This window comes from Rhamphochromis longiceps, linkage group LG11 (assembly GCF_057381845.1).
Source record: "Rhamphochromis longiceps isolate RC_006_pf linkage group LG11, R_longiceps_female_GT1.1, whole genome shotgun sequence".
NCBI lineage: Eukaryota > Metazoa > Chordata > Actinopteri > Cichliformes > Cichlidae > Rhamphochromis > Rhamphochromis longiceps.
The window spans coordinates 39,650,968-39,669,698 of record NC_140567.1 but is presented as its reverse complement, the minus strand read 5'-3'; the positions used below and the strand labels follow the sequence as shown (position 1 = coordinate 39,669,698).

At 48.0% G+C, this 18,731-nt stretch overlaps 1 protein-coding gene across 3 annotated transcripts; it reads right to left on the bottom strand.

The window, feature by feature from the left end:
- Positions 1-36: 36 nt before the first annotated feature.
- iqgap3 (IQ motif containing GTPase activating protein 3) lies at positions 37-18,567 on the bottom strand. Of its 3 annotated transcripts, none has more exons than XM_085424092.1 (38): positions 18,382-18,567; positions 16,738-16,825; positions 16,510-16,666; positions 16,328-16,405; positions 16,170-16,246; positions 16,021-16,088; positions 15,734-15,847; positions 15,457-15,635; positions 15,289-15,370; positions 15,042-15,205; positions 14,878-14,965; positions 14,626-14,789; positions 11,595-11,755; positions 11,398-11,513; positions 11,115-11,278; positions 10,873-10,963; positions 10,359-10,526; positions 10,149-10,291; positions 9,864-10,034; positions 9,701-9,784; positions 9,533-9,604; positions 7,431-7,500; positions 7,136-7,344; positions 6,862-7,014; positions 6,458-6,621; positions 6,159-6,383; positions 5,935-6,075; positions 5,778-5,862; positions 5,112-5,344; positions 4,902-5,034; positions 4,687-4,789; positions 4,483-4,612; positions 4,281-4,368; positions 2,208-2,420; positions 1,891-2,051; positions 1,129-1,254; positions 945-1,053; positions 37-862 (listed from the first exon to the last, which is right to left on the bottom strand). In XM_085424092.1, exons 1-38 carry the CDS (start codon positions 18,407-18,409, stop codon positions 749-751), a joined length of 4,914 nt encoding a protein of 1,637 aa, XP_085280218.1. In that variant the 5' UTR covers positions 18,410-18,567; the 3' UTR covers positions 37-748. The 3 variants fall into 3 exon arrangements, with proteins under 3 accessions (XP_085280218.1, XP_085280220.1, XP_085280221.1); XM_085424094.1 differs by having other exon boundaries at positions 15,289-15,367; XM_085424095.1 differs by lacking the exon at positions 18,382-18,567 and adding an exon at positions 17,136-18,356.
- Positions 18,568-18,731: the final 164 nt, after the last annotated feature.

Genomic DNA, 18,731 nt, shown 5'->3' with positions numbered 1-18,731 from the left:
TCTTTTAACTTTTAAATTAAAAATAGAAATAATGACTGAAATGTTCATGTTTATTTATTGTAGCAAAGACAAAAGAAAAAGGAAATGACAGGAAATATTTACAGGCATTGATCAGCTGGTATTGATTGGTCACAGCTCAGTGCAGCTAAACATTACAACCAGACATCAGTGACCAATGCGCCACTACGGAGTCCTGAAAGGGTCAAACCTTTCAAAAATAAGACAGCTTAGTGTGGTTTGAATCCTGAGAAACAAACCAAGATAGGATAAAAACACTGATGTGTCACTCCTCCAAATTAAACTGAAACACACGTTCCCATACAAAGAGAGACACTGAGGTAAGATGCCTCACTCTGCACCACATCCAAATACTGTAGTGAGATATTAAAACAGGTGTAGCGAGAGGATGTCCCATTAAAGTGTTAGAGAGGGAGACAGACGACTCCCTCTGTTTGATTAGTATCATATAAACATGCATAAAAATATCACGTGAAATAAAAAAGAATCACTTTAGTTAAATTTTACAGACATAAAAACAAAGACAGCGCTGCAGACAGAGCACTAACTCAGTGATTACAGCACAGACAGGAGTGTATGAAGACATCCCACTGAGCGAGATATAAAGTCAGTCAAATTTAGTGAGATTCATCCTGATCATTTGGTATAAAACGCCGTTCAGTTTCCTGTTTATAGACAGGAGTGTGGGACGAGGCCTCGCCGCAGAAGCCGAGTATGAGTGCCGCTCCTCTCACTTCTTGAAGAACTTCTTGTTGAGGAGGAAGATGAGGAGGTTCACATTGACTTTGGCCTTACTGAACATCTTCATCACAGCCACGCCCTCATACTGCAGCTGCAGCAGGTCCTAACACACACACACACACACGTTAAACTCGTATCACCTGGTTTATGTGGCCCGGTTCGACGTGGTCCGGCCTCGGTCCTACCTGGTATTTGAGCAGGAACTCCTCCATCTCCACGCCGAGGAATCGAGCTTTTACTTTGAAACTTCCTCTCTCAGGCCCGGCAGCAATCTCAAACATGACGTTCTTAAACCTGGAAACAGAGAGATCGTGAGCACGCGTCCTCACCGCGTGTCATACGTGTGCCGGCTGTGTGTTCTGCGCTCACTGCGTGACTGGCAGGTCTTCGATCTCCAGCAGAACGCCCTTCTCGTGCAGCCGGGTGGCACTGTAGCTCAGAGCAGGAAGCTTGTTCCTCCCTTTGCCGTCTGCCGCCTTCTGATTGGTCGATTTGCTGCAAGAACAAGCCAATCAGTGATGGACCTTACTGACAGGCCTATCGCCTCACTGACAGCCTCGTGACGTGCACCTTCAGGACACACGCGGTCTAAGCACCTCTTTCCTGTTTCAGGAGCCGTTGGTGGATATTTAAGATCAGCTGATGGCAGGTCAGCGTGGATGCCGGCTCAGCTCGTGACGCCAACGCTCTTGGTGATGTTTGAACTTTTCATGCAAACATTCAGCTCGTACCTCAGCGAGCTTCTCCTCACTCAGATTTTGAACGCACGGTTTATAGCTCTAGTATTCTGGCGCCTCTGATAGAGCTTCCTGTACCCGGGGCTCGTGGTCAACCTCGGCTCACCTGTTCCCGAATTACTTTGTTTGTTGTACTTTAGTTTATCCCTTGTGTTGTTGTGTGACAAACGTTTGTTCGTCCCGCCCCACCGCCTCACAGCTCTCGAGGTGAAAACGCCTGGTTCACACCACAGTGGTGTGATGTCACCACAGCCCCGCCCCATTACTGTTCATTGCTGCGGTACTTCTAAACATTTGGCGCCGCCACGTCCGAGAACAGAAAGTTATATCTGATGCTAATGGCCTGAGATGAAAAATGCTAGGTCGTTACCCAAAAACACCTGCTTGTGCATACCTGGCGGTGAGGTTGTCCAGACAGGAAGTGATGTAATGCCTGTAATAGTCCACCTGCTCACTGTGGAAGCTGCTCTTAGCCTGTAGGCTGCTGAGAGTCTGATGGAGCTTCAGGAGCTCCGCCCCTCGGCGCTGGCGGTGGAGACGTTGCTGACGGATGTCCTGGTGGGGAAACGTGCAGTGACATCATAGTCAGGGACGTTTTCAAAAACATGCAGGCAAAAAGAACAAAAAAAACCGCAAACAAAACCAGAAACATGCCAGGATGTAGCGAAGGAGGACGCTGGAATAGGAGGAGATGGAGGCAGGTCTCGTTACCTTGGCGATCATCTGCAGGATCTGGTTCTCGCTGTCTGGCGGTTTCAGGGTGCCGAGTCCCTCCAGACGACGAAGACTCCTCAGGATCTTCCTCTTCTTCTCCTCCAGGCTCAGGTTGCCATTGGCGACCAGCGACTGGTTCCGCTTCATCTTCTCAGGAGTCCGAGCATCCTGCTGGGCGCGGCGCTGCATCAGCCAATCGTGACACACTTCCTGTTTGAAGAGATCAGATGACATCATTAGAGATGGGCCGATCCGATATTACGTATCCGTGTCGGTCCGATACGGACCTAAAATACTGGATCGGATATCAGAGAGAAATAAAAAATGAAATCCGATCCATTAAATATCCCAAAAGCACCTCACAAAACTTGCGACATGGCGTAACTTGGCTCATAACCGTAGCACGTCAGAGCAGTGTGCGTCACATGATATAGCGCTGTGGCGTGCGAGACCTTTCGGCGGTCTGGTTGAAAGAGGAAACCAGCGGCTGAACAACAGCAGCACGTTTAAGCTTGATGAGCTGTTGTTAAAATGTATTTAATATTACTTTCTACTCGAGGATCTTTTTCTACAGCTGATGGCTGTAACTGTGCAGGGGCGGATCTAGCAAAGTTTAGCCAGGGGGGCCGATAGGGCATGAACAGGGAAAAGGGGCACAAAGACATACTTTTCTTTCTCATTGTCATGTCTAGCTTTTAATAAATAATTATCTGAATCTTACACCCAACGTTTTAATCTGATGTAAAATATATAGAAGTCCATTACTGTATATAGTAACTATAGTAAGTCTAATATACTCTAGTAAGCTATAGTACTTTTTCCCTTTGGGAAGATACCATCTGTGCAGTCTGCAGTTCTGTTGAAGAAAGATGTTGAATCTATTTAATTATTCTTGAAAAATAATTTATTTCTGTGCATTTTTTATTTTATTTTATGTTTTTTACACGTGCATTAAATTTAGGTTGATTGCGTCGTTTAAGCATCATGAGGTGGAGGGTGGGGGGTGGTTCTAGAGCAGGGCGATATGACCAAAAATATTTATCACGATATACATTTGAAAATCTGCGATAACGATATAACTGACGATATAATTGATGCAAGACAAAATACTTTACAACTCCACAACTTTATTAGTGCAAAAAACAAAAAAAAAAAAAAAAAAACGTCAAAGTATTTTCACTTAAACAAGCAGCTGTTTTTTATCTGCATTAAAGTTATCTAAACATTTAACAGTGCAAACTGACAGTTTAACCAAAAGGCATATCCTCAGCATAACCATGTATAACATCCACAACACTTAAAAAGAGGTTATACACACAGCACGGTAACATTATGCTGAAGCACAGTACGTATCACTCCGCGAGGCTCCGCCTACGATAGCCGTAACGCTCCGACAATCCATCAAGCGGTGCGGCTTCGTAGCTCAGCAAAGTCGTACTGAAACATCTGACAGATTTTCGAGCGCCGTGCACATAAAATCGTTTCGAGGTCAGTAAACACAACCAGAGTTCATACATGAGGCACACGGGATTATAAGGGGCTCTGTCGACTTTCAGACAAATCAAAGGATGATTTTAAGTGCGCCGTATTTTCCAAACAACACGGTAATAACGACGGCCCGCTAGCATGCGCTACCAAAAATAGTGCTTTGTTGTGTATCTGACGGACGAAAGCTAAACCAGTTCCACACCAGTGAAGCTGCAGCATTTTTACAAACCAGTTCTGGTTCATCGTTTCATTCAACGATCCGCTTTCACTCTTCTCGTTCTGCGTCGCCGCCATGTGCGTATGTAAACAAAGGCACAGCGCATGCACGTTTTACCCATATTCTATCGCCATGTTTCATTTTCTTATCGTTGCCCAACATTACACCGGTATCACCGTGAACGGTATGATATGATAATAAAAAAACGTTTTATTGATTATAAAATACACTATCGGATTCATATCGGTATCGACAGATATCAAAATTTATGATATCGGTCATGAAAAAGTGGTATCGTGCCATCTCTAGACATCAAGACTGCAGCGGGTGCCAGTCACCAACCAACCTATTAGTGCGAGTTTTACCTGGTCGCGTGACGGTGTCGTCCTCAGGATGTCACGCAGAGAGTCACCTGACTGCGTCCTGATGACATCGATGATCAGCTGCTTGGTGCTGGGAAAAACAAAACAAATGTTTTCTGTGAACACCGGGTTCTTCTTTAATGTTCAGGTAAACAAACTGACAGACACTGAGCAGGTGAGGCTAATGGCTTAGAGGCGGGGTTACCTGAGCAGAAGTCCTCTGGGGTCCGGTGTGTTGTTGGCATCGTCGAAGATGTCAAACTTGTTGGTCAGGGTCAGAGAGACCTCCATCTTGCTACTCTGAGAGTCTGATCCTGGATCAGCCGCGGACTCACCTGAAGGACAGAAAACAGTCAGACTCTGACCGGCTCAGACCGGATGGCAACAGCAGAGCATCGGTTGGCTGTACCGATGAGTTCCTGCAGGCCGGGAACCGGACCGAGATCCTTCAGAATCAGGCCGAGGGGGTCTGAGGGGTCCGGGCACAAAACCTCCTGATGCTCCAGCAGCAGCTGCAGAGAGACATGTGAGAGGTTCACGGGTTTATGTAGACCAGGTACAGGTGCATGCGCACCTGTACCTGGTCTAAAGATGACGATACAGCTGGAGGCGGAGCTTCCTGACCTTGTGTGTGTTGAGCAGCTCGCTCACAGAGATGTAGATCACGGGTCTGTTCACGATCAGCAGCTCCGAGTACTCATCCATGCTGAATCTGTCCTCCGGTTCAGGAACGTCGCAGACGGACTGCAGGAACCTCCTGAGACACACAACACCGTCAGGAGAACCTCCACCTCCCCGACACCTCAGAACGGAGCAAGGTCACCTGAAACCCACCTGAACCTGCTGTGGGTCTGGCTGATGTACTGGTTCAGGGCTCTGATGTGGTAGCCACCTCCATGGAAGTGTTTGTTGGCAGCGGCATGCTGCAACACGCGGGCAATGGAGCCCAAGATGTGGCGCTGTTCGGGCTGCAGAGCAGAGCCGGCCGAACGGTCCACCACGTCGAAGCCGTCCGGGGCCACGATGGCCGGGTTCATGTAGCGGTAGTAGACCAGGTTACCGACGATCTGCGGGGAGTAGGGCAGACTCGGCGTTATTGGTTCAATTCAGGTCACGGCGTCAGAGCCACGTGGTTCTGACTTCAAGACCCGCCGCCGTACAGAGACTAAGCTTCACGTCAAGCGACCAATCAAATCTCAGCTCCGACCTGCGAGCTGTGATTTCTGTAGACCTCCAAATCTGCTGATCACACATCCATCATGAGTCTGAGCTCACCTGAGCACAGCAGGAGCAGAAATTCACGTGAAACACAGCCCACCTTCATCACCTGCAGCACAGGTGTCCAACTCCAGGCCTGGAGTCCTGCAGGCTTTAGATGCATCCTTGATCCAACACAGCTGCTTTAAATGACTAAATGACCTCCTCTACATGTCTTGAATTCTCCAGAGGCCTGGTAATGAACTAATCGTGTGATTCAGGTGTGTTGATCTGTGTTCTCACCTTGTAGAGCTCGTCCTCACCGGCTTCAGGAAACTTTGCCTTCAGGGCGTCTCTGAGGACCTTGGCGGTGTAACGCAGACCATACCTGCAACAACACAGAACCGTTTAGCAAAGAAGAGACTGGTGACGCGAGGTGCAGCAGCAGGCAGACACGTACGGCAGCTTGTGGAGGCTGGCGGTGATGGCTTTGAGGACTCTGTCCGTCAGGTTCTTCAGGTTGATGATGGAGATGTCGATGCGTCTCTGGACTTCAGGCTGAGCCAGAGCGTCTTCGGGAGAAACCTCATAGGGCAGCGAGCTGGTGAGACAGGTGAGACGCACAATAGAAGTGAGACGCGCAACGCAGGAGAGACGCGCAACGCAGGAGAGACGCGCTCTGACCTCTTGTGTCCGGTCTGCGTCTCGGTCTGGTTGATCCAGGTCTTGTAGACGTCCACGGGGTCGGTCCTGATGCTGAGCGTGCGGTCCTGCAGGACGTCCTGTAGAGCTGGACCCAGCACCTCGCGCAGGGCGTTTTGACCACGAGCATGGCGGTAGAAGTTTACCAACATCCTGATGACGGTGGGGTTTCCTGTGATCACGTCCTGGGGCTGCTCCACCTTCAGCCTGACATCACACACACAGGTAAGCAGTGACAACACGTTACTGCTCAGACACAGGTGCAGTGACATCATCGTTACCTGATCTCATAGCGGAGCGCTTCTGTGAAGAGCTGCAGCAGCAGAAAGGCCTCGCGGCGGTCGGAGCCATAGTTAAACAGACTGAACACCACCATCTCCATGAAGGAGGTGGAGCGACTCTGAGGCATCAGGAAGATCAGCTGAGCCAGGTACAGGGGCAGTGTCTGACACACACACACACACACACACACACACACACACACACACAAAATAAATGGCCAGCTGCAGATATAATGTATCGTCTGTTCCACTTGCAGTTGCACAATATCACCACCAGGTGGAGCCCCTGCCTTGTTGGTGAAGCAGAGATGACTGCACGAATCAGGCAGGTACAGTAATGTGATGCCATGGACCTGCTCAGGTCAGCTTGAGGTGAGCGAGCGGCGGGCAGGTGTGCCTTTTACCTGCAGCAGGTAGAAGAGGTGCTGGTAGGCCTCCAGTCTCTCCCTCCTGTCTCGGCTCAGAGCCTTCAGGCCTTTACTCCTCTCCACATCCATCATGTCTGACAGCTGCTCCTTGTTCTTCTTCGTTAGTTTCTTACAGTGAGACACCACTTCCTGTTCACAGACGGCGCTTTGTTAACGAGGACAACAAGGAGCCAATCAGTGTGTGTGTGTGTGTGTGTGTGTGTGTGTGTGTGTGTGTGTGTGTCGATGAGCTGAGGTGGCGGGGCCGTACCTGCAGCGTAGCACGGTTGCGGACCAGCAGCCCAATCTTCAGGTCCATCAGGTCCAGGTCGGCCTCCAGCTGTCGGTTGAAGCGAATGCTTCTCACCACCTCCTCCCTCAGACGCAGCAGCTCCGCCTCCTCTCTGATGTCACCATCCCCGAGGTCGAGGAGGTGAACGAACTTCCTGACCACAGATAGAGGGGGAGTGGCCGAGTGCACTAAAACAGGTGAGGGGGAAGAGGTCTTATTAATGAGTCATCGATGACACGGCAGCTTGACCAATCAGAGGCATCTGTGAACTCACCAAGCATCCTGTACTGCTCGCGAGCTCGGTTAGCTCTGAAGAAGGCCTGGATCTTTACGACGGCGCCCACCTGTGGACACAAACCGTTACTGTGGAAACAGGAGATTTTGTCTGACTGGCTGACGCAGTTGTACACACCGTCCTACGTACTGCATCAGGACCCCACAGGTGGATCTTGATGAGATGCTGAGAGTATCTGAGTCCACGAGTCATGTGAGAGTGACATCAGCAAAACTCACGTTACTATAAACTAGAATGTAGTAACCATCCTGAATATTGATCACAAGTTGTTCACACCCATCATCTCTAAGAGACTAGAAACAATATTACCTGGGTTAATACATAATGATCGAACAGAAACAGGACAACATCAGAAAGGTTTGGCACATAACGAGGCAGGTCGATAAACAAAAATTAGACCTTAGTGTTAAGTTTAGATGCTGAGAAGGCGTTTCAGTGAGGTGGTCCTTTTTATATAAGGTGCTTGAGAATTTTGGTTTTGATAAATCCGTAATTGATATTATTTCAGGGCTATACAATAATCCAACAGCTAAAATCAAAATCAATGGAGACCTCGCTGAACCATTTATATTGGAAGGCGGGACACGACAGGGCTGCAGTATTTCACCACTGCTTTTTGCTTTGTTTGTTGTCGGCAGGTTGCCGGTTCGAGCCCCGGCTTGGACAGTCTCGGTCGTTGTGTCCTTGGGCAAGACACTTCACCCGTTGCCTACTGGTGGTGGTCAGAGGGCCCGGTGGCGCCAGTGTCCGGCAGCCTCGCCTCTGTCAGTGCGCCCCAGGGTGGCTGTGGCTACAATGTAGCTGCCATCACCAGTGTGTGAATGTGTGTGTGAATGTGTGAATGACTGGATGTGTAAAGCGCTTTGGGGTCCTTAGGGACTAGTAAAGCGCTATATAAATACAGGCCATTTACCATTTACCATTTGTTTGTAGAACCATTAAGTCAGTGGATCAGGCAGAGACAGGATATAACTGGAGAAAGAACAGCAGGAGGGGAACAGAAATCAGCACTATTTGCCGACAACTTACTATTAACGATATCCTATCCCTCACAGGCACTCCCCCAAACCATGGAAATGTTATCAGAGTATAAGGTTAAGTATTAACTTTAAACTATGAACCACCAGTCGAAATTAAGAATCGCTATAAATGGAAGTGAGATGCAGACAGAATTAGGTACCTATGGGTGGTAATACATCGTGACCTCACCAAAATGTTCAATGCCAACTACGCCCCGCTAAACGAACCTATACAATCAGACAAAGATGGAATACCATACACTCCAGGATCGAATCAGATTAAATATTCTTCCCCGACTGCTGTATTTGTTTCAGTCTTTACCGATTACTAATACCACAAACTGTGTGGTGGATACGATGTTCTCAAAACACATCTGGAACGGTTAAATATAAACGCCCCAACTAAAGAAAGAAAACGGAGGTCGTGGGCTTCCCTGTCTACGAGAATATTACTGCACAGCTAAGACCACTGATATAAAGATGTTGAAGGAACAATAGTTAAAGGAAAACCAGTTACAGCTTTAATATCGGACATAAAGTTACAGAATAAAATACACATGGCAGACGCACCCAAATAATGACATCTGCTCTGAAAGAAGTAATCAGAATCTGCAGTTTGGAAAATGCCTCCAAGGTTTTAAGATTGTGTGCATATGATTCAGATTTTACCCCGAATCAGTACGATAATAGATTCAAGAGGATTTCAAAAGGTATAAAGGTATATGCCAAAGCTTTGAATTCTTAAGGAGAAACATGATTTAGGCTGAGATGACTTCTTTAGATATCTACAGGTCAGAAATGATTTTGATCAAAACTTAAAATCATGGTTCATTTTTATGAACCATGATTTTCTTTACGTTGAAGCCCTGAGTTGAATTCCCATTTCAATATTAAGATGCTGACTTACCTACCCGTGTGTTTCTTTCGTTCTCTTTTTTCTCTTTGTTTTTTTTCTCTTTTCAATTACAAGTTTAAAAAAGCAAAGACTGTAAAAAGTCAAACTACTGTTATGTTCGACTGCTTTCTCAATAAAACAGACAACGTTAACAAAAAACAACTCACGTTACGTCTGAAGAAACTCAGCCGAGCGCAATATCGTCTCCTCGCCAACCACATCCTCGCAAACGCCTGGATCTGTTCACACAAGCGGACGACGTGAATAACGCTCATCAGGTGAGCTGCACCTGCTAATCTAATCTCAGTCACATGATTAGGAACAGCAGCTGTTACCTTGACGACAGCTCTCCAGTTCATGTAGAGGAACTGCAGGCGCCGTCTGTAGACCCTCTGCTCGACGAACCTCCTCCAGTGAGACTGAACAGAGCAGAGCACACCTGTGACACACCTGTAGCTCCCAGACGAGCCTCAGCTCTCCAAGGGGGCTCATGCTCACCTGGATGACAACGACGGCGGCCATCTGATTCATCAGGAAGTGACGTCGTGCCGTCATCCGCCATCTGATCAGGAAGCCTCGACAGAGCGCCTGCAGGCGAACGACGAGGGCCTCGCTGTTCCGCCACAGCACGCCGCGACTGTACTGGGCCGAAACGCTGCTGACCACTTCCTGCAGGGGGGGAAAGTGGCACAGCGAGCTTGTAGCCAATCAAACTTTCCAAGCACAGAAACACTGTTCTGGTTTGACAAGGAAGTGAGCAGGTAAGCCTCAGGTGTGTCTCACCTGTATGTCGTGGCGATCCAAGAAGACGCTGTTGTGCACGAAGCCGGGGGGCCGCTCCCAGCTGCCCTCCAGTCTGCTCAGGTGGAAGAAATGAACGGAGCCGTCCTGCAGGCGGACTCGAACCCACTGACTGCGGTTATCTCCTGAACACACACACACACGTGATTCTCTGTGTGTGTGTGTGTGTGTGTGTGTCTCTCTCTCTCTCACCTGTGCGTGTGCGGCGTGTCATCAGGGCGCTCAGCTCTCTCTGATATTCTGCAGCACAGTCAGGTAGAACTCCGTGAAGCTCCGCCTCCGGCAGAGACAGCACCCGCAGCGTCTGCTTCGCCCTGTTCTCCTTTACGGCCTGATTCACCGCGGCAACGGACAGACACACTGACGGACACACAACCAATAATCAACACACGGATCAATAATGAACACGCTGACAGGAAGTTCTGTCCGTTAGTCGTTTCTTCTTGTGCAACTCGGAGCGATGTTCACACCTGTCTCCCAGCACACCTTCAGTGATGTCACTGCTGACAGCTAACAGGTAAGATGAAGACGTTTCGCTCTCACAACCTTCCTCCGTCTGACACAAAGCGCCGCAGGTGCGTCGCAATGATCACGAATATCATCAAACACAAACGATGGCGGTCCAGCCTCTGATCGTTTCTAACCCACATGCTTAAAAACTGAACAGGTGTGGTTACTTGTGCAGGTAAATGAATCTGTGACTCACACTTTAGAGCTCTCTGACTCTGCTGATTGGCCATCCTCACGGCCTCCTGGATATCAGCCAACCACAGCTCGGCTCCCGGGTCTCTGCTCACCTGGTTGGACAGGAGGGGGACCTGTGACTGAAAGTTTAAACCTCACCTGGATTCTACCTCCAGAGGGTCATGATAAAGACTAAAGTCACAGTTCTGAGGGGCTGTTGAGGTGATGGCTCGGTTACCTGTGCAGTTACACCTGAGCAGTTACCTGAGCTTTGATCTGCCTGGCTTGGCTCAGCAGGGTCAGGTACTTGCAGGCATTGGCAGGTGAAACCTCGTCCACGCCACAGGAGGGCAGCAACAGGGCGGAGATAAGCCGCTGAGGGTCTCCGCTCATCACGGCCTTGTTTATTAGGCCGACAGCCAGGAGCTCTGAGGGTCACAGGGGTCAGAGGTCGCAGTGTCAGCTCAACAGAATTCAAAGAAGTTAATGTTTGTTGTTTATAATGACATCATTGTGTGTTTGTAACGATGTCATCGCGTTGTCGTACGCTGTTGTTCGTCCTGCGCCGAGCCGTTCACAGCGGCGATTCCTTCCTGCAGCTGGTTCCAGGTAAGCAGGTCTCGGCCCACCTGTTGTTTCACACCAGCCAGAGTCTCAAAGTACCTGTACGACAGTGACATCATCAACAGGGACGTCATTATCAACAGTGACATCATCAGCAGGTAAATGGGTAAGAGGCGGTACCTGTCGAGCAGGGCGGGCTCTACATCGGAGAGCCCTGCAGACGAACTGACCAATGAGGAGCTGAACTGCTGTAGGTGTCCCGCCTCCAGACCCTGATTGATGAGAACAACGGCTGACAGCATCTCCACGGCAACAAAGAGCTCCTCCTCCTGCAGCTCTCCCTGGAGGAGACAACAGGAAGTGCCAGCTGAATGACAGTGACAGTGTCAATGAAGCTTCTTCAGTTCTGAACTGAAGAAGCTTCATTAGTTCTGAACTGAAGAAGCTTCATTGACATTATGTCATTATATAAACTGAAGAAGCTTCTTCAGTTCTGAACTGAAGAAGCTTCTTCAGTTCAGAACTGAAGAAGCTTCTCGGATGAGAGGTGAAACGTCTTCAAGTAACTTAAAGAAGTCCAGACGCTTTTCTTTGCAAGCTCCTTTGACCACGATGACTGAGAACCTTCACAGACACACATGCAGGTGGTTACATATGGTTAAAATGATGCAAATGCAGTAAGTATACACGTTTTTCATAGAAATATAGTCCATAACTTAATTATTTTCTGTAGCCCCCATAATTAAACACTTTAGTGACATAAAACATGTGATGTTATGTACTGTATAGCCTGGATAATAAATAAAGATGTAACGCTGTAAGTATACGATCCAGAAAGCTACACCACATGGGGCGGTTCATTTACCAACACAAGTCTAACTTAAGTTTCACTGTTTATTGTTAGAAAAAAAAAAAGGTAAAATCGTTACAGCTTAAATTACACAAAATGTCAGAAATCTGCACTGTCATGCACAAAAATCTAAACCTAATTTTTCATGATTTGTTGGATTAACCCTCTGAGGCCCAAAATATAACCGGTCATTTTTGACTTCTTTTGATTTCACGTTTGTATTTCACCTTCAAATTGTGCCATTTTATTTTTTCCCCTCTTTGTTTGGTATCATTCTTTTCAGCTTGACCTCACGTGTCTGAATTTAGTTGTTTTTTCATTGACATACTGTGTTAACACAACTGATCTGAAATCACACAAACTTCAAATCCTAGTAGTATCTTTTTTACTGTAAACAAAAAAACAGACATGTTGAGTAAATTATTCTTATAACTTGAAATGTAAATATAAATTGTACATTTTGTAAACATATACAACTATTTATCTAAAAAATGCAGCCAATACACCTGCCGTTTTTTTATTTTTATTTTGTACAACCATTTAAAAATATTACTAAAACTAAAATCAGGTGTCGCAATAAGATGCCCCACAAATTATGTGTGACAGTAAAAAGAAATTGTTTGTCCACCACAAGACAGGAGAACAGCACAGGGATAAACCTGCAGGCCTGACAACAGGAGGTGTATCACTCCGCTGGTTTTCTACTTGGTGACAGTGCTGGGTCATATCATACCGTTCACGGTGATACCGGTGTAATGTTGGGCAACGATAAGAAAATGAGCACTATTTTTGGTAGCGCATGCTAGCGGGCCGTCGTTATTACCGCGTTGTTTGGAAAATACGGCGCACTTAAAATCAATCCTTTGATTTGTCTGAAAGTCGACAGAGCCCCTTATAATCCCGTGTGCCTTATGTATGAACTCTGGTTGTGTTTACTGACCTCGAAACGATTTTATGTGCACGGCGCTCGAAAATCTGTCAGATGTTTCAGTACGACTTTGCTAAGCTACGAAGCCGCACCGCTTGATGGATTGCCGGAGCGTTACGGCTGTCGTAGGCGGAGCCTCGCGGAGTGATACGTACTGTGCTTCAACATACTTTTAGTTAATACGGTAATATTAAGTAAAATTTATTTATATAGCACATTTCACAGATAAAAATCACAAAGTGCTTTACAATAAGATCAGACATACAAGTTAAAATTAATTAAAAGCCCGTTTGTATAAAAATGTCTTCAGCTGCTTTTTAAAGGAGTCAGAGTCTAGACAGCGTAAAGACAACGGCAGGGTATTGTGTGTGTATGACCTCTTTTTAAGTGTTGTGGATGTTATACATGGTGATGCTGAGGATATGTCGGCCAGTTTCCACTGGAAATGCCTTTTGGTTAAACTGTCAGCGAGGAGTTTGCATTTGCACTGTTAAATGTTTATATAACTTTAATGCACATAAACAGCTGCTTGTTTAAGTGAAGATAGATTGATGGTTTTTTTGCACTAATAAAGTTGTGGAGTTGTAAAGTATTTTGTCTCGTGTCAATTATATCGTCAGTCATATCGTTATCGCAGATTTTCAAATGTATATCGTGATAAATATTTTTGGTCATATCGCCCTGCACTAGTTGGTGACAGTGTTTACATTGCAATGTGCCTTTGTGACATTAATTGGTCGACATGGTACATTTTTCCACCAATAGGAAAGAGGCTCCCCCCCCCTTTCTTTACCATTTTCGTGTTGTCCTTAGAAAACATTTTTTGTTTTTAAACACAAAAAACGTGACGACAGTATTTAGAAATATATATGGCTCATATATATTTTTTTCATAACTCTGGATTTACTGGCCTGTAATTAAAATTAAAAACTTTGAAGTCCAAACTTCAACACGGGCTGAAAGACTCAGCGTGGCTGCAGCTTATTGCGGTGTCATCTTAAATCAGTCGTTTGATTTGGAGGTGCAGCGTGTGCGTGGACCCCAGAGGGTTAATAACTCTCACCTTCCTTCCATTTCCACAGTGTAACATCCACCCACCTGTGTGAAATCTGAAATTCCCATGGTGTTGTTCAAAATGTGCTCTGGCACAATCATAAGCATCGCTTGCTACTGAATACAAGGAAAAAGCCGGTCCTGCTATGGGCTGAACCATTTGTTACTGGTGCAGGGGGGGACACTATGCAATATATTCAGTTTTAGCATTTATATTCACTGTTGACTGTAACTATGCTCAAACTGTTAATGCTGTCTTATTTTAATAAACAACACTGTCACATGCAAAACTAGGGTGGCACTTGCCACCCGATGCCACCCTTCTAGATCCACCCCTGAGTGACGCTGTCACTCATCTCCAGGTAAACCCGGTGTTGCACCTGTGCCGTCTGCCTCTGCAGCAGCTGCAGCTCTCGGTGATAAAATGTCGCCGCAAACGGAAACACTTCAGGCAGCTGGAGGTCAGAGGTCATCAGGCAGCTGACTGTGCGTCTGGGGTCATTTCCACGCAATGCCGCATTAACGCTCTGGAGGGCCGCCACCACTGAAACACACAAACACACACACATACTGAGGCGAGGTCAGAGGTCAAAAGGTGAGCCTGGTTCGGGCGTGGGAAGAAAATGGCGTACTGTTTCGCGTGCTCTGAGCTTCCTGGTTGGCAGCGGTGACGCCTTCCTGCAGCTCTTCATGCTCCAGAGGATCCACAGAGCCCTGATTCTGGGGTCAGAGGTCACAGAGAGGTCAGAGGTCACTGAGGTCAGAAAGAGGTCAGGGGCCGCACTTGTTAGTTTACCTGGGCCTTCTGCTGGCGGTCTGCGGTAAGCTGATCCAGGTACCAGGGCCCATTGTCAGTACGGAGGCCCCTGAGGGCCAAACACGGCAGCTGGAGTGCCGACAGCAAAGCAAGCTCGTTGGCGACATCCAGAGCCTCGTCGACCTGCTCCACCGCTGCCCGCACTGACGCCCACAGTGACATAATCGTTAGGTCATCAATACCAGCATTAATGCCATCAGAACAGGGGGAGGGGCTTATTTCTCACCATTGACGGCACTGATGTGGTCCTGGATCTCCCTCTGAGTCAGATACTCCTCGTACATGTCTTTGTCCTCTGCCACAGCCTGCTGACACACACGCACGAACACACACGTCAACAGTCTGCTCACCTGACTGGACGGACACAAATCTCTTTAACCAATCAATGTCTTACCCCGCCGGCGGCCCGTTCAGCCTTCCTCCTCCTCGCTCGTTGCAGAATCTCCTGGTAGACGCTCATCAACGCCTCCTGCAGGTCAGTGAGGAGAGCAGCGGGGTTCCTCAGAGCCACCGCCGTCACACCCACATCCCCTTGGTCCACGGCCTCATTAATGGCTACCACCGCCGCGTGGACTGTTGGCAGAATGCAGGGTCAGTACCCCCAGCAGCCAATCAGTCTGTTCCTATCCTGTAGCTCCATCCGCTATCAGCCAATCAGAGTCTGGTCCTACCTGCAGCCTCGTCCACTGACAGCTCATTGGCCAGGATTCCTCCGATCTTGTTGAAGGCGGGCATCTGGATCCCGTATTTGTCGAGCTCCAGCTTCATGTTGTTGATCTCTTCCTCTGAACAAAGTTACAGGTCAGCAAAATTGACCGTGATTGGTCCAACACCCAGTACTGTAGCACCCACCCCCCGGGTGTCAAAGCCCCTTCCAAACCTTCCCAGCACCAACTTCTGTGAAAGTACACTAAAGCCAAACTAATCCCAAATTATTAGTTACCTATGTGGCGTTTACCTGTGAACTTGACCTTTCCATACAGGTCGTGAATCTGTGGGGCCAAACCGAGTCTGTACAGGTACAGGCTGCAGAGAGACGTGAGCACAGGTGAGCACAAGTGAGAGGCGGCACAGAGGATAGGTGATCAGACGAGCAACGAGGCGTACCTGAGCGCGTGGATGCAGTACACCGCTCTCGGCATGTTCTTCTTGTCGTACACGTCGGTCGTTTCAGGATGGAAGATCTGGAAACAACAACAGGTGATCAGCCCAGCTTCAAACCAATCGGCTAATCGATACTATGATCCGTCGATGTGTTCACTGACCGCCGGCAGCCCAAGTGCCGTCATGGCGTTTCTCCAGTGGTTGATGTTGTCAGTGTGGCGGAACTGAAGACCGACAGCCTGCAGGGATCAATACAGAGCTGATCATCGAGTTGATCAATAACCCCGCCCCCCAAAGAGCGGTAGACCGGATCAGACTGGTTCTAGCTGGTGTGTGTCGTGACCTGGTATCGCAGCTGCTCCGGGTCGTAGATCTTCTTCTGAGGAACAGTGCTCGGAGCGAAGCGATGACCCAGTTTGGCGAGAATAACGCCGTTCCTCAGCGCCTCCTCCAGCTCTGTGGGAGCAGGAAGCTCCTCCCCCAGACATGCCTCCATCCACCTGAAGAAGAAACTGGTTCTGTTAACAAAAGTGAGCAAACACTTAAGGTGCTCCTGGTCCAGGTCACTGACCTCTTGGCCTCCTCCAGCCTGCACAGGTACTGATAGGCCACATTCTGGATCCTCTGTTCGTCCATCTGCTCGGCGGTCAGACGCTCATCTGCAACACGCCAGGAAACATGACATCACACCCGTGTCACTCCTTTAACCGCAGATCAATATTGTGCTCTCAGTTTGTTTAGATGACGCTGAGCCCGTTTCTAACACTACATCAGATCAAACTGTTGATTACAAAAGGTCGACTGTGTTCGTCTGAAGTGGGAGAAGCGTTTCACCCTCATCAGCTGACCAACGACAGGCCATGGGGTCAGTTCCGGGACCAATATTAAAGATATCACCTGATGATGATGGTGGTGAAACATTTCTCCCTCTGAAAACGCTTCAGATGAACAGAAGCAACTTTTCCTTACCTGGATGATCGATCATCTTTATCAATGAATGTGATCAGCACCAAGTTACAGACAAAAACACTGAGTCACGTCATTAAAACCAGCTGCACTCCTGATGCTTCCCTCACACCTGAAAAAAATTCCAGCTCAAAAATAGTCTTCTCACAGGAAGTGTGGAATATTCAGCTTCCTGCCATCATCAGTTTACAGTCCCGTAGGTGATGAAGGTCTGCCGTGTTTCGAGGTCTGGAGCTCTTTGGGGTGAGCTCGGGCTGATGATGATGGAGGACGTGACGCACGTTTGATCCACAATCTTTGAATCGGTCTGAAGCAGCTGAAGCTTCCTCACACGTTACAAACGCGTCTTCATCCAGATGCAGGCTGATGTTCCCGGGAACCATCTTCATCACTTTAAGAAGTTTTATTGAAACTGATGACAGCAGGCTGCTGAGGACCTTTGACCTGGAATCTTCTTCAGGTAAGTCTGACATGGTCAGGTGGGAGGTAAACCAGTGAGCTCAGAAAGCAGTAATAATATTTGACGTAAACTCCGAGTCTTACAAAGGCTGCTTGACTCTGATCCCAATCACAGAGGAGCCACAAGGGACCGTCCTCTCATATTATAAAGTTACAAACATAAGAAATTGCTCTAATATTCACAAACGCTCGGTTATAAATATCCAGAACATTACAGAGGTGAAAGATATACGATTGACATTTAACCCGTGAAACTTTATTGCACATTGCTTCACTGGTTCGGCGCGTTGCTCTTATTGTCTTGAAGTGACTGTAAACACGTCATTTCATTAAAGTCTTGCAAACTTTGGTTTGTTTTTTCACACAGAAAAACTGCAGCACGTGGGGCTACGGGTCTTTTTTTTCCCCAAACCTATGACATCATCACGCCGTAAACTAACCAGACCGAGAATGCCTCCTCCACAGGTTGTTTCACACCAGCGGTGTCCACCTGTGCAGGTGAACCAGAACACCGCATGCGGGAAAACGCCCTTAGATCTTAGACTGAGACCCGGATCATAAGGAGTCCACCTGGACAAGTGTCCATCGATCACCTGACCTGTGACAGGTGACTCACCTGTGGTGGTTTTAATGCTGTAGCTGATCGGTACAGCTGCAAGCAGCAGCACTGAGGTCAGCTCCTTTGAATTAACCCCACAGACGCAGAAAATCACGGAGTGTGACACCGAGTTAATTACATATGAATCTGATTGACGCTGCGGTCATTCCGGACTCTCTGACCGACACTCACAGTGGCCGTTCGCGGCTAAATCCGCCATGTTGTCCCCCCTCTCGGTCTCCCGGGTCTGTGTCGGGTCGTTGCGGGTGTCTCGGTGTCCCGGTCCGGGTCCTCTCGGTGCCCGAATGTGTCCCAAAGTCTCGGTTAAAAACACAGAAACCGCAGCGGAGCTCCAACCGTCCTCCGACTGTTTCCTGCCTGGAGTTTCAAAGCTCCCGCCGTTCTCTAATTGGTCGAGCCGTCAGCCTTGCCTCCTATTGGCTAGAACCTCATTGCGGTGGATTGTGGTCTATGGAGTTCACTGTCGTAATAGCTGAATCGAAAACGGTCTTCCCGCAAATATTTACATCTTATAACTCACC

Coding starts and splice junctions, on each gene's coding strand:
- iqgap3 (XM_085424092.1), bottom strand. CDS start 18,409: ATGGCGGATTTAGCCGCGAACGGCCACT. Junction 16,826..18,381: donor TTTAGCCGCGAACGGCCACT/GTGAGTGTCGGT, acceptor GGCGTGTTGCAG/ATGAGCGTCTGACCGCCGAG. Junction 7,501..9,532: donor TGAGTTTCTTCAGACGTAAC/GTGAGTTGTTTT, acceptor TTGTGTCCACAG/GTGGGCGCCGTCGTAAAGAT.